The sequence below is a fragment of the Sinocyclocheilus rhinocerous genome, unplaced genomic scaffold (genome assembly GCF_001515625.1).
Source record: "Sinocyclocheilus rhinocerous isolate Xijiao unplaced genomic scaffold, SAMN03320098_v1.1 scaffold771, whole genome shotgun sequence".
Lineage (NCBI taxonomy): Eukaryota > Metazoa > Chordata > Actinopteri > Cypriniformes > Cyprinidae > Sinocyclocheilus > Sinocyclocheilus rhinocerous.
The window spans coordinates 201937-217779 of NW_015640450.1; the positions used below are offsets into that span (position 1 = coordinate 201937).

A 15843-nucleotide genomic window follows, 5' to 3' on the forward strand; every position below is an offset into this window, starting at 1 on the left:
TATATATATATATATATATACTTTTATTTCAGTAAACATTTATATTTTATATTTTGTAATAGTTTGAGTTTTAGTTAACAATAATGATTGATGACCTGCAACATCTTCACAGGTCAGGATTCAACATCATAGGACTCTTCTCTTGTGGCCTTATGGGATAGTAAAGTGTCCACTGAATGCACATTTCAGAATCAGTGGAAGCAGTAGATTGTTTGCCTACTGTTTTTTTTGTTTTTTGAATACTGTGTATTTATTATGTTACTCATTTGACAGTTTTTCACATGGAAGTAGTCAAATTTGGATGTGGAGTATTCTTTGAAATATGTGTCAAATTTGTGTCAAATGGAAACATCAAATATATGCAGAGGCCTCCAGAGGCGGGATTGAGAGGATTCTCTGGTACATTTGAAAACAACAGAAGATGACCAAAGTGTTTACAGGTAAAATAACAAGAAGCCTAAATACTAACACACATCACACATTAAATGACTTTTTACAGAAACAACTTTCTTTCTGTTCTTCACACAATTTCTATCGTATGGCTTCAGGAGGCTTTAAATATAGAATTATTATTGAATAAATGTATTTTTAGTCCATTCAAATTGTTTTCTAAATAATATGGAATTCCGTTGATCACGTGATCTCAACATGTCCGCCCCCATGAAGCCGACCCTCTCCATGTAAAATGAACCCACTTTTAATAGGCTACTAACAGGAGACTCGTGCGAAAGTATGTCATTTTAATTTTATGGTTACAAAGCACGTATTACTTTATGTGTAAAAATACTGAGTACACATTTCATGTGACTAAATGTCGAAAAGGAAGGAAATGTAGGTCACACCATCTGTGATAATAGTTACAGTTAGTTTCTTCTCACTCACCATGTTCATCAGCTCCTGCAGGAGTCTTTTGGTGGGCTGTCCTTGACTTTTCAACACATCAAACAACTGTGAGTAACCAATCCGCTCCTTGAAGACCTCCTGGGAAGACAAACCACAGTTACATTACAACTGAACAAGCACAGAATACAATGAGTGCTCTCACCACCCTGTTCCCCAAAATAAACCAAAACACAAAAGGTACTATACAAAGCAGAAATGTTTTCACATGAAAAAAAGTGGGATATCATGAAAAACAGGATTTTATTTCAAATTTAATTTAAATTTGAAAGTCCAGTCTTCTATGTAAACAGCTTTCACAATGCAAGGCCACCCAGATTATTTATTGAAACTACGCTGCAAAAACATAGCCATAAATCTTCACAGTTGTGCCACAGTATAATGTTTGCTTCGCAAAGAGGGTGTTATTGAAGAACAGGGTGGCACAGACTACTGTATATTTGACCCAACAGCAAAAAGGTTAGCCAATAAAAACAAGGGCATTTACATACAGAAGTAGCAGTAAAAAGTTTTCCATTATAAGAAGGAGAAAAACAGTCATGAAAAACTATACCATGACATGTATATTGGTATATATATATATATATATATATATATATAAAAAACAAACAGGATATGGGATTATGATACTTTTGGACCTGACACATAACTGTACCATAAAATAAAGGAGGAAGCGCATGTTGTAATGTCGCCATGTGTGACCTGGTTTTGCAGAACCACATCAAATGTGCTGATAAGATTAACCAAACACGCATAAGGGGCACATTTATCATATGCAAGCACTTTGACTTATCATGCTGATAAGACAAGAGACGGCTGCAAGCTGACGTTTCAGGAAAAACATACATAAGGAGCGAGAGGAGAGGAGGTGTAAGACATGAGTCGATGACGTGTCATACCTTGGCTGAGGGCGAGTTGCTCATAATGGCGGTGAGAACTCGAATGGCGTGTACTGTGATGCAGTCAGAGCCCTTTTCCCAGACCTACACACACATATGCAAAATACACACGACATTTAGTTCATATTCACATTCTCATGGATTAAATGATTAGTTCACCCAAGAATAAATATTCTGTTAACACTCATGTATTTCCAAGCCCATAGGAGAATTTTTTGAAGAACCAATGCCGTTTTGTCTGAAATTTCTGAATTTAACACGGACATAAATGAGCTTTCAAAGCTTCAGTGAATTTTCGGTGAACAATGACAAATGTTTTGGTCTGTTCCTCAAACGAAGCTATCATATGGCTTCAGAAGACTTACAGGCTACTTTCATTCTGCATTTATGGTGTTTTTCGTCCATTTTAGAGCTTGACAGATATGGTCACTATAAATATTGTTGTAAGAGCTGAATGAAGATTCTTCAGAATTTCTCCTTTTGTTTTCCACAGAAAATAACAGCAAAATATGGGTTTGGAATTACATTAAGGTGAGTAAATAGTGATATATACGCTACCATTTAATCATTTGATTTTTAAGAAATTAACTCTTTTATTCAGCAGGGATGCATTTAATTGATCATAAGTGACAGACTTTTATATTACACATTTTTCCTTATAATAGTCAGAAATGTTTCTTGAGCACTAAATCAGCATATTAGAATGATTTCTGAAAGATCATGAGACACTGAAGGTTGTAGTAATGGATGCTAAAAATTCTGCATTGCCAACAAAGGAAATAAATTACATTTTAATATATAACAATTATTTTAAATGATTGAATATTTCATACTATCATTGTTTTTACTGTATGTTTGATCAAATAAATGCAGCCTTGGTGAGCATAAAAGACTTCTTTCAAAAACATTAAAAAAATTAAAAAATCTTACCGACCTCAAACGTTTGATCAGTAGTGTGAACATTTTTGTGTGAAATATTGCTTTTAATAAAACCGTTTCAGAGAGATGCATGCAAGGAGATATCTATAAATTCTGAACATTCCTCCCTGAAGTGCAAGATTCTGTTAAAAACAAACTGAATACAAATTAATGTTAAAAAATTAAATTAAAGAGATTAAAACATGCAACAGTAAAACCGATTTTTCTTTTAACCTTGAAATATTTACCACCACTCCACCACAAATATCCCACCAAAGACCACCAAATGAAACACACCAAATACACCTACAGCACCACAGATACACTAGACATGCTAAAAATCTAGATCACTGCAAGACAACATGCAAGGTGACAGGCCTTGCAAGTACATCCAAACACACACACACACACACACGCACACACTAAACCACCACAAGCAGGATCCTCACCCTCCAACTCTGTGTACTGACACGGCATAAACCTTTAAAAATGTACTGAAATGGTACCATGATATCAAATGGCAATTTCACAGTACTATGTGATCTCTATATTTATATACAACAGTGTTGGTATCATTAACTAAAACTATTAAAAACATTTGTTATTTCAAATAAAGCTGAAATAAAACAAAACATAAATATTAGACAAAAAAAAAAATCGGAAATTAGAAATGTTGCCTTGGCAACTAACTGAATAAAGTTGAAGTGAAGTACTAAAATTATTAACTGAAATAAAATGAACTAAAACTGAAATAAAAATAAATTAAAACTATTTAGAAATATATATAAATAAACAAATAAAATGACAAAAGCACATAAAAAAGAATTAAAAATTAGAATGAAAGCTGAACATATAATTATAAAATCTAATTCAAAATTCTAATAAAAACTATAAGTATGTTACTATATGTTAAGGTAGTTGACACTGAATACTTTTGGGAAAATTGACATGCCCTGTGGTGTGACATGTTCTACTCCAACTAAAACTATTTTAAGAAGCATTTTGCTAATTCTTTTAAGATTTTATCCATTCTGCTTTTATAAAATCATGCAATATGTGTAGGTTCAATAATAATAATAATAATAATATCTTAAAAATAAAAAAAATATTTAACATTTACATTTTTTAGAATTAAAATTAAATTCTGCATGCATATATGAATGTCAAAAATAATGTTTATTTTTGACATTCATATATGCATGCATAATTTAATTTGGTTTCAAATTGTGATCAAAAAAAGTTCTCATAAATTTATTCTAGATCATTTTACATGACATTATATCCAGTCTGATGCCAGTTTTCCCCTAAAATATTGCTGATTGATGTAATCCATCAACTACCATTAGAACACGATAGTACCATCATGTCATATCCAACTACCATGGTACAATAACAACAGCATAATGTTTTAAGGTTCCTCATTTTACGTTGCATTTAAGTCAACTGTGTCACAAACTGGCACATGCAACGACACATGCAGATGTTTTGGTACTGTATATTCACCTAGACAGCACTGCATGATTACGTAGAGCTTGTTATGCAGAATCTAATGTTGCTCAGTCAGCAGTTGTGTGTCTGTGTTTGAGTCAGTCAAGTGAAGGGTGGGTTTCCTGCTGACGAACGGCACACTGATCAGCGGTGAATGGAAAATACCTGCTCCACTTCAGCCTCTGTGAGCAAACGTGTAGTGAGGTCACACTGGCCCTCACACTCCACCTTAAACCTGTTATTCTGATATAGCTGCAGGACAGACACACATTCACACGCACAGCGTTACAAGAAACACATGAACACAAGTGAGTCAGAGATAAAATAAGCAAGCAGAAATCGAACTGACAGATAAAGCAAAAAGAAATGAATAACAGACGAAAAAGAGAAGCTGTACGAAATCCTCATTATACAACATCAAGGCTAGTTACAACACATTCAAAAACCAGCCAGCTTACCAAAACCAACTGTGATTACATACAAGCATATGACGCAGAACCTATATTTCATCACAGGACGGAAACAGAGGCTGTGCTACAAATAATTATTGTTCGTCATTTTGATGCACTGGGTTGTAAACCATCTGTCATGGTCTATTTTTATCTGTCAGTAAAATATTGGCTTAGTAATATACTGGCTTAATGGGTCAATGACAAATCTAGTTTAAAATACACTTTCAAAGTTCTTAGAACTGCAACATTTGTATTCGTGTTGGTTTCATGTGGTTTTATATCACATTTTTATATCATCTTCAAAGAAAGTTTCAATTTAAGTAGTCAAGAAGTAACATGTTTTCCTAACACATCTTAATAATTCTTACAAAAAAGTAGTTAATTTTTTTTTATTTTTTTTTACAAATGAATTAATTTGAATATCATTACTTTAATACAATTTTAATTCAATAAATAAATATCATTACAATTTAGTGAGCTGCACAACACGACTTTTAATACTGAAATGAACTTGACCTGTCAAAGGCCAAACTATCTGTTTGATATATATTAATATATATTAGATCATTTATTTTTTAGATAATATACATTATAAAATATATTAATGTTCCTGTGGCTCAGTGGTAGAGCATTGCGTTAGCAGCGCAAAAGATCGTGGGTTCAATTTCCAGGGAACACACATACTGGGAAAAAATGTATAGCCTTAATGCACTGTAAGTCGCTTTGGATAAAAGCGTCTGCTAAATGCATAAATTATTATTACTATTAAATTAAATTAATTAAATTATTAAATGATCTGATATTTCTGTCTGCAGGGATCCTCTCTATGATATCATTTCCTGTTTTTTCTGCATGTTTGTTGCACCAACTTTGATTAGACAAATGTTTTTTGTTTGTTTGTTTGTTTTTTTTCAAATAATTATGCCAAATTACTTGGAAATAAAACTTATTGAGGCTTTTGATATTAGGATAGTTGTATGACATTTTTTTTTGGTTACATTTTTAAGCTTTTATTTTTTGTTCCATTCACAAAATGTATGTGAAAGAACTGCTTTGTATGTTAATTGAAATATATTTGAAATAAAATATATGTATTAAATAATTAAATGAAAATTAGAAATGTTGCCTTGGTAACTGAAATATGTTTAGGTGAAGTACTAAAATTACTGAATGAAATAAAAATAAATGTAGATATATTTTTTTTTAAAAATGTAAAAAATGTTGAAAGCATATAAAAATGACTAAAAATTCAATTCAAATGAAAATATTCATATAAAAACTATAATAGTATATAAGTGATACTAAAATAACACTGATACAAAATGGTACTTTTGGGAAAGTTGATATGCTCTGTGGTGTGGCTGTTTTTTTCTGCATGTTGGTTGCACCACCTGACATTGATTTGGCAGACAAATGTTTTTCAAATATTTACTGCTTGAAAAATGACTTATTAAAATGCTGAAATTCATTAAACATATTGAGGCTTTTGATATTAGGACAGTTGCACTACCCTGACAGTTTTTACTTTTTCAGTTTTGTTCTTTTTATTCAGCTGATGAAATGTATTTAAAAGAAATGCTTCAGTGGGAACGTTTACTGAGTAGGGATATATCTGGTATCTTATGTAAAATAGATTTTAACCATTTTAAAATATCATATTTTTTTACTTGATAAATGACAAAAAAATTTTTTAAATAAAGCAACCTCTAGATTGAACCATGGCAAATCTGTGGTTCAGATTAGTCAACCCGCGTTCAGTAGTCTGCTTGTTATCTTTCAGGCCAAACATCAGCAGTCTGCCACATTTCAACCATGAGATTGATTTGAATCCTCAGGGCTGGAAATGCGAAGCGCTGCTGCAGATATCTCAGAGGCTTTAAGAAGGTATCGTTCTGACCTTGCTGTTCTGGATGAGGCGGAGTATGTGCTCGAAACAGTTGTTGTTGAGAAAGATAGCCTGCAACACCGGCCGGTCTGAACACTGCAGGATCTCTGGGATAGCATCTGCAGGGCAAAAACACAAGAACATTCAGTCTTTTTAACCTGTGCCTTCTGGAGAGATAAAACTGTGCCAGTTTTAGGCACTTAAATAAACAGTGCTGGGACATCAGCATTACTCACGGTAGAAGAAATTAAATGCAACCAAATAGCTATTTTGTGTCCTTTTACAACTTCTCAATTCAAATTGTTTCCAGAGAACTGGCTACAATTAACTTCTGGAAAAGGGGTGGAAGTTCACCATAAATACATTATAAATGTTTAAAAACAACATTAAACATATCATACACAGTGATCTGAGTTAAAGATCTAGAATCAGAAGCTCTGCAATTCATCATGTATGATACAACATTGTTGTGTTGATTTTTTAATTTTTTTATTGCAAGATGCCAACAGTTACATCATGACATAATATCATATTACTTGCCGATTACATGAAATACTTCTGGGAAGTTGATGTGACATGCACTCCAACTAACTATTCAAGCAGCATTTTTCTGCTTGTTTTATAATTGTAATGCGTGCAATTTTATGACCTTATATTAATTGAGAGACCTGGAATATTTGTATTTCAAAAATTATTTTGTCACACTGCAGGACCATTTAATGTAAATTATAATTGAACTAGTGAAGGCAAAAATGTGTTTAAAGGAAATTGTGACAATGCACTTTCTTCATACTCGTATATGAATATTAAATTAAAGGGTTCGGGCTCAAACTGCCTTTCTTTGAGCAGCTGAAGTTTATGAAGCAGATTAATAGGGTGTTTGGGGGTGTGGCCTGACTTATGGGCGATGATGACTGGTTTCTGTTCAGTGAGGTTCAGTGAATGCCAATAGGGTGATGATCCTTAATGTTTAGAGATTAGGATATATTGTAATGTACTGAAACTTAGCAACTGCATTCTAAGGCAGAACGCAGTGAGAGGCGCTTTTTAAAAATGTTTTCTATTGGCAGTGAGTGTTTTGTGTGCTGTTTATGCGCCCCGGGCGCCTCGCGTTTTAGCCGCCTGCTGCGCATCACATTTTTGTGCCTGAAGTTGAAAAAAATAAACTCTGAGCAGAAAAGTGCTCGGCATCATTCACTTTTATTTTATTTTTTTCATTGTCCAAACGAATGAATGGAGAGGCAGGCCTTCCGTTGTGGTGACGGAAGTTTACAGTTGCTTGGAACGTCCAGAGACTGCAATGATGGAGGAGAAACTTGTGGTGGTTGTCGAGGGTTACCCGGAGCTGTATTTTTTTTTTTTTTTAAGTTTCTGCTAATATGACAGTTTACTTAAGAGCAAACCAAAGATTTTAGAGTGCTCGCACTATAATCCTTGATTAGACCGACAGGACAGCTAATTCGGTGGTAATATATCTGTATATGGCTCAGGGGTGGTCTTATTCAAATAGCCAGCTATCCATGTAGAAACTGGCTGCAAACTGAAACAGCTCACTGGATGACACCGTTTCAGACTTAAACTAAATGCAAACTAAATGCAAAAAAAGCTAAAAAAGTTAACATTTCATCCGATGTCCCCTTTAAAATGAAATATCATGAAATGGGAACCACCCACTATAGAATACTGGATGCTTCAAATGAAAAGAGATCAAACTTAAAACTCAAAGACTAGTAAGAACTAACCAATTGATGACTGAGTTGTTTTTCTCTATTTAACGAAACTAATTAATAAACAACAAAACAGAACAGAACAGAATGGAACCTCAAAAGTGAGTGATTTGAAACACCCTACAAAGGTAACTACTGCACACAAATAGCATTCTGCATAGGAGACTCAACTCAATAAAGCCTGGCATTAGCCCCTTTCACACAGTAATACCAGTAAATTACCAGAACGACTTTACCGGTAAACACAAAAATGCACTGTTCACACAGGCAATGACATTCCGTCTTTTTACCAGTACAGCACCATACACACATTTAGTTTCAAAATACCGGTAAATTCTGTGACATCATTAACCGGAAATGACCCCGAAACGGCTGCATCTCCCGGTGTTGTGTTTGTAAACATGGAGGGGTATACGCGGTCAGTGTTTTTGTTGATGTTTTAATTTTTGTGTCAAATGTTCACATTCATGCAGCTGCTTTTTGCCCAGAGACATCGAATTTACCAGTATTTTTTGAAAAGATCGAGTTCACACATGATCTCTTCAGAGTAATTTACCGGTAAAGACTGTACGTGTGAAAGGGGCCATTAACATGCTGCTAAGGTAGTAGCATGATAACCAAATAAACACAAAAATACACAACTATTGGTTAAAATAATCTATTTGAACAAAATTAAATACTTATTTTAATCAACATTTCTATTACCAATTCGGCCATCTTGGATAAAATTGTTCACTGTGCTTGTTGCAAGGCATTCTGGGATTGCTTTCTCTACAAAGGATCCATGCAATGCAGTTTTAGTTCGAATTAGGCTGAAATTTTGGCATCTTATAAGGCTGAATAATTCAATTAGGGAATACTGGTGCATTCAAGGGATAGTTCACCCAAAAATGAAAATTGATGATATTTTGAAGAATATACATACTGTTTTCAACCAAAGTTAATGTTGGCGATGCTGAGACATTTTTCAAAATATCTTAATTTGTGCTCCACAGAAGAAAATCATAAATGGAAAAAAAAAAAAATTGAGGTTAATGAGTAATGGGAAATATTTTCTTACTCAACATATGTTCGAGAAGTGTAATGAGGTTATCCTCCCAGGTCTGCATATCTCCCTGCTGGCTGTCCGGCGGCCGGTTCCAGTTGAGCAGCTGGAAGTAACCGTCCAGTACAATCCGGATCTCTACCTGCCTGTCGACCGGGCTGCTGGAGTGCAGAAGGTGGATCATTGCAGTCAGGCACCGCAGGGTCATTTTGAGCAGCCGAGGGTCCTTGGGCTCTTGTGGGGATGAGGCAGGAGTGAGGCACCAGAAACGCAGCACAGACATGAGGTCCTTCACAGCCTGGGGGGTGATGGAGAGAAGGCCGTTTCTCTGAAACACACACACAAAACGTTAGCACATTACACACTGATGTAGTGAGGTATGTGGTCGGCGTTAATACATGTAAATGAAAGGAGGTCCAGAGAGTCTAATTTACCTTGCATCCACTGATTACAGCTCCCTGAAGATGCACCAGCCTCACCACGAGCGGCTCTGGGATTAGTTCACTCTCTTGTAGGTAGTCTGTGGGTGTAACCAGTCATTTAGTCACAAGAATCTTAAAGCTGAGCATTGTTTGTGCAATTGTCATTATTTTAACATTTTACGGCACAAAAACATATTTTTGTTAAAGAGAAAGTTTATTCAAAAATGAAAATTCTGTCATCATTTACTCACTTTCACACCTTTCCAAACCTGTACGCATTTACTAGAAGACTATATTCTGAATTTTTATTATTGTTTTTCCCATACAATTAAAGTAAATGTGGTCCATTGTTGTTTGACAGAATTTTCATTTTTTGGGTGAACTATCCCTTAAAAAGGAACTGTCATGAAATGGGAACTGCCTACCATAGAAAAACACCAGCTGCTTGAAATTAACAAAGATCAAACTTGAAACTCAAAGACTAGTCAGAATTAACCAGTTCATGACTGAAGTATTTTGTTGTTGTACTTACTGAAGCTACAAGAAAGAAATAATAAACACCAAAACAAAACAAAAAAATTAGTGCTGTAAATCGATAAAAAAAAATTAATCACACATTTCTTCTGAAATGAATCGCGATTAATCCCACCTAACATTCAAGTTTTTAAATATACTTTTATATTGCAGTAATTTCACATGCAATCTTCAAATTAATGTAGAAACAACATAAAGACAGTATCTTTTTTAAGTATTTGTTTAGTGGCATCTTTTTTTATGACTGAAGGCCAGTATGTATCACTGATACCAATACTACTTATGTCTCTATGAAATAGTTTTCCCCCTAATATTTAACCATTGACTATAGCCATTCAACATTACAGTACAATTGAGAGGTATTAACATTTATTAGACTTTAAAACATAACTTCTAATTCAAGTGAACTTAAAACAATCTTCACATGAACCCATTATAATAAATGTCATATTTAGCTACCTGTGCCCTTCAGCAAGTAGGAAATATAAAGAAAAAGAATAAAGTTATTAAACATTCAATTCTAAATTAAATATAGATTAATCCTCAAAGCTAGAAAAGTTATTGATTTCCTCTTTTTTTCTTTTGTTCTTTGATTAACAGACATCACAACAGCTGGGTTATTAGGTTTTTTGGCTGCTATTACTGCTATTACCTCTGCTGAACATGACACAGATCTGACACGCATCATATTTTCTCTCTTTATCTTTTCTGGCATGCTTCAGGTCTTAAAGTCTCTACTAATGAGCTGACGAGTTAGATAAGGGAGACAGTGCTGGGCTGCTCCAGGACAGTTTTGAAAACCACTGCATTTCAGAGACATGTTCTTAAATGTCACTCATATGTAACAAATATTTACATACATTCACAGTTTTAAGGCAGCTTTAATCGCATTTTTTGGTAACTTAATGACTTAATTGACAACATAAGCACGACATTGCATGCTCGTAGTTTCTTTTGCGCTTCAATATGAAATGATATACAGTATGCCGGCGCATTTGTGCGTGCACTTGAAGAGCACGTGCTACGAGCACAGTATAATGGCTGACAGGACAGGAAAATTAATTTTTACTGACATATAGCCTGACAACATCTCATCTGACCGCAGTTCACTGTTGTTCTACTGAAGCTCCTCATTTCCGCACTCGTTTGACTAGCGCCTGGCGCTGAGGTGAATTTGGAGTGCGCCTCTGAAAAATCTCCCATTTGATGTAGCCGTAAAGACGTTCTGCATCTAAATAAATGCAATTCTTGTCAAAAAAAAGAGAGAGACAGTAGCAGCAGTTGTGAGTGGGGTGGCCAACCCTAGCTCCGCCCCTGTGTTAATTGTGTTAAATATTTTTAACGCCGTTAAACTGAAAAAAATAATTGTATGTGTTAACGCACTAATTTTGACAGCACTAAAATAAATAAATAAAACAAAACAAAGCAAGGCAAAGCAAATAAATAAATAAAAAACAAAAGTAAAACAAAGCAAAGCAAATAAATAAATAAATAATACAAACACAATACAAATAACAAGTAAAACAAAACACCAAAATGTGAACCCAGAGTGTGGACCTGAGCTTTCATTTTAGGGGGATTTGCCGTCCCACTCGCAAAAACACAAAATTCTGCTGCAAAACCCTGAAGTGGGTGTTCATATGGCCACCCTACTTTCGGATTAAGGACATGCTGGGTAGATGAGAAAACCTAACAAACCTCACACAAACATATACACATCACTACATCATAAACATGATGTGGAGAAACCTTTTGCTGAAAAACAACTTTTCAGAACAAGAAACTAGTTTACCTCGCCTCATGACCACAGGCCACTTGGACCCACTGCAGCTTGCCTACTAACATATAGGTGTGGAAGTTGCTCCAGAGCTTATAATCACTTGAACAAAGCTTGCATCACTGTCAGGATTTTTGTTTTAGCCATTGCCTGCAGGCTGCAATATAGTCCTGCTTCTTCAGATTTGTTAAGTTGTGCGCTTATGAGGAGTCCAGTTCAAATCTAGCCTGCATCATGTCCTAATCCCATTCCTCTCTCTTATTTCTGTCTTAACTGTCCTATACAGTACATTATATTAAACATCCATAAACAAAATGTAGATCTCTCCCTATATCTACATGAAAGGTTGCTTCTACAAGCTACCACACAAGTACATGTCCAAACAGAGCATGACACAAACAAGATACAAGTCATAATCTATCACTTAAAAAAGGACAACTCCGCTGTATTTACATGAAGAACATTTAAAGGCAAATAAGATGACAAATCACAGCACTGAATCACTATGGATTAATACTTTAGGGATCAGATCGCCCTTTCTTTACAAACAACATTTTGTCTCCTGGGAGGCAGGATGTGCGATATCTCCCGGGATGTGAAGATGGGAGTAAATGGAGGTTAAAGATTGTGTCAGAAGGCAGGAGTGGGTGACATACCGTGGAAGAGCAAAGGAAGCTCCTCTGGTAGAACAAGGGGGGAGAATTTATACTTGCTTCTCTCCAGCATACTGACCTCCTCCCTAAAAACACACACAAATCAAAACCCTTTATGGAAATACTTGCTTATTTACTTTGTTCTTACTTACTACTAAAGCAATAAGGTACAGTACACTGCAGTAAATCATCTTCTTAATCTATAGTCAAGAATATATCTTTATGTTTTAAGCATAAATCTACCAAAGAGTTAAAAATATGATTTAATAATAATGAACAACACCAATATATATAATGGTACAAGTTGATTAATCTACTCATCCAGTGTTTACATGAATTATGTTTATTTTTCTCACCCCAATGGCAACTTGTTTCTTGTTTTAAGCATAAATAATAAAAACCAAAAAATTATAAATTATTAAATAATAATATCAATAATGTCAGTACAATTATGTTATCAGGTCGAAATACCATGGTATTTTGATATATCACGGTACAAAGTTGATTAATCGACTCCTATACCACCATGGTGTTGGTATGAATTATGTTTATTTTTCTTACCTACTGGCATTTTTTTCTTGTTTTAAGCATAAATCTCAAAAAAAAATAATACATTATTAAATATAACAACAACAACAATAAGTAAAATGATCTCACCATGTTTTAATACCATGGTATTTTGAGATATAGGCTATTCCAAATATATCTCAAGCTATATCATTGTACAATATGATTAATCTACTATACACTATTATGCTGACATGAAAGTGCATGTAACTACTCAATCTGTTTGCCAAATACGTACATTAGCAATTAATAAATATTTAACAAATGGTTCATTAATCTAATAGTCTATGAAAGGTGGAATGTTTCATAATACACCTTAGTTCAAACCTGCACATAAGTGGATGGGCAGAACAGTGCTCCTTGAAGAGATACACTCATGCTGTGGGAAGTTTATGCTGTGTGTAGTTCAGACAGCTGAGCGTAAGAAGACTTGAGAGCTGAGAGGTGCGGACTGGGTGTGTTATTAACTGTTGAAGTGGAGCTGAGACAGAGCTTGCCGCTCTTAATGGCTCCTGCGCATTCCTATTGTGGTTTAACACCCTGCCCAACTCACAGACACACACTCACCCTGCCTGCCGTCTCCTCCACGTCTGATAAGGGTCAAAGAGATTTTCGCACAGCAGCAGGCCATGCTGTACCACCGACTGTAAAGTGCTCTGATCATCTGGCTGCTTCTTCAGCTGTAACACACATACATAAACACACTCGACTGAGTCTTACACAATATGCAAACCTATCTGTTTTTGGCTTGTTAACACACAAACATTCCTTTGAATAAAGCAGAGGTCTTCCACCCAAAGCTTTCTGATTAAACCTGTTCTGTTAGTTCAGAAACCTACAACAGCACGTGTAATAAAAATAGCTGCATAGTAATATACAATTAAGTGAACAAACGTTTCATTGGTATGTTTAGAATAAATAAAATGCTACATAAATTTGAACTAGCTTCAAAACACTAGAGTAACACTAGAAAACTTTTCATGAAAATAATATTTGACTTTTTTTTTGTGGCTTTCTTCTGTTGATAGAACAATGTAGAGGTGACAAGAAAAAAGTAATACAAGGGGAACTGGATTAGGAAATGATGTAAACTAGACTCAAACTCGCATTTCCCACATGAGCACCGTGGCTCAATGTATCAGCTGGGGTGCAAACCACTATGAAACGGTTTCACAGACTTTATGACTTCTCACCTGAGTCAAACAGAAGTTTAGGAGCTTGATCGTCTCAAACACAAAACCCGGGGTCTTTTCAGAGTCTATATTCTCCATATTTCTGCAAGCAGAGATTCACATCAGCAATGGTATTATTGTACACTCAGGGAAGATCCACATCAGCTATGCAATTTAGCATAAACTGCAGCCTTGCGTTATCCCTGCTGTTCAAACATAGAAGCTTATCAACAGGGGTTTGAGTCACTGGGGCATTATCGCAAAGGGAATGATGGAATTCACTCTGTGCTCAGTGGGTACTGACCTGCAGATGATGATGAAGAACTTGATGAGGAGCAGTGGGTGTGGAGCAGTGCTGCTCTGATCCTGCCCTGACATGTGGAGGGCGCTGTGCCACAGCTGGGTGCTGAGGAACATCAATACCTCCTTGGGGAGGAGCGGGACATCGACGCTCCATTCCTCCAGCCTGCAGACAAAAAAGAAGGTTGTTTTGTTTGCTTTTTGTTTGTTTTGTTTGTTTTTGCTTTCTGTTTGTTTTGAGTTTTGTTTGTTTGTTTTGTTTTGAGTTGTGTTTGTTTGTTTTGTTTTGATTTAATTTTGTTTTGATAAAGCACTGATGAATAGACATCAAAAAAGTCAAAGCACTGTTTTCAGTCATTGAACATACGTCTTGGACTTGGACCTTGGGGTTATTTACACAGAGCACAAATTAATGTTTCGTCTGCTCTATTTTTTATTTTTTTTTGGTGCATGTCTTCGGCCATTGCATCACAGTTTGCTGTTTTGGTGTTCCTCAAAATCTTTTCCAGACAGCCTTAAGTTGTTTTTTATACGATATATAATATTATATGCTATTTTTAATATATATTTTTTTCTACATTTCAAATGGGCAACGCTAGCTGAACCACAACATTGGGATGGAATTAATCCTTCATCTGCAACACCACAGCTCACTATACCTAAAGTATATGTGCTAATCTTTAGATCACAGATCTGGTGTGCACATCTGGTGTACATACATCAGATCTGCAGGATGAGATGAAAGTATTTAAAAGATTGTAAAGATTTTTCAAACTCACCAACCATTAAATGAGCAATTAAACATATACAGGCCTTAAAATACCATCATAGTCAGAGGTCCATCTGGACCTGACCACCTACAGATCAACTCCCTGCGTCTGTGACATTTTGATAGGTCAGCATGTAACTGACTCACCGGCGAGGCTCCGTCGACTGCACATCAATGGCCTTCTCAAAAGACGCCACGAATGCCTCCAACCACTGCTGCAGGTAAACGACATCTTTCTGAAAGACAAAGAGAGATAAAAGAAAAGAGTAAGAGGCTATAAAACATTTTTTGACAGGACAACCCAATGGTCAGAGAGGTCTAGGTTACAAACAAAC

At 35.3% G+C, this 15843-nt stretch overlaps 1 protein-coding gene across 1 annotated transcript in view; it reads right to left on the minus strand.

Annotated features, from left to right (window-relative positions):
- Positions 1-15843, minus strand: part of LOC107752840 (neurobeachin-like protein 2) — a 71599-nt gene that overhangs the window by 40840 nt on the left and 14916 nt on the right. The window contains exons 2-12 of the mRNA XM_016568911.1: positions 15656-15744; positions 14744-14905; positions 14461-14542; positions 13835-13947; positions 12704-12786; positions 9749-9834; positions 9330-9642; positions 6555-6661; positions 4371-4457; positions 1800-1883; positions 883-981 (exon numbers count right to left, since the gene is read on the minus strand). Of these exons, the coding sequence (XP_016424397.1) occupies positions 883-981; positions 1800-1883; positions 4371-4457; positions 6555-6661; positions 9330-9642; positions 9749-9834; positions 12704-12786; positions 13835-13947; positions 14461-14542; positions 14744-14905; positions 15656-15744 (1305 nt within the window). The remainder of the gene's footprint in view (positions 1-882; positions 982-1799; positions 1884-4370; positions 4458-6554; positions 6662-9329; positions 9643-9748; positions 9835-12703; positions 12787-13834; positions 13948-14460; positions 14543-14743; positions 14906-15655; positions 15745-15843) is intronic.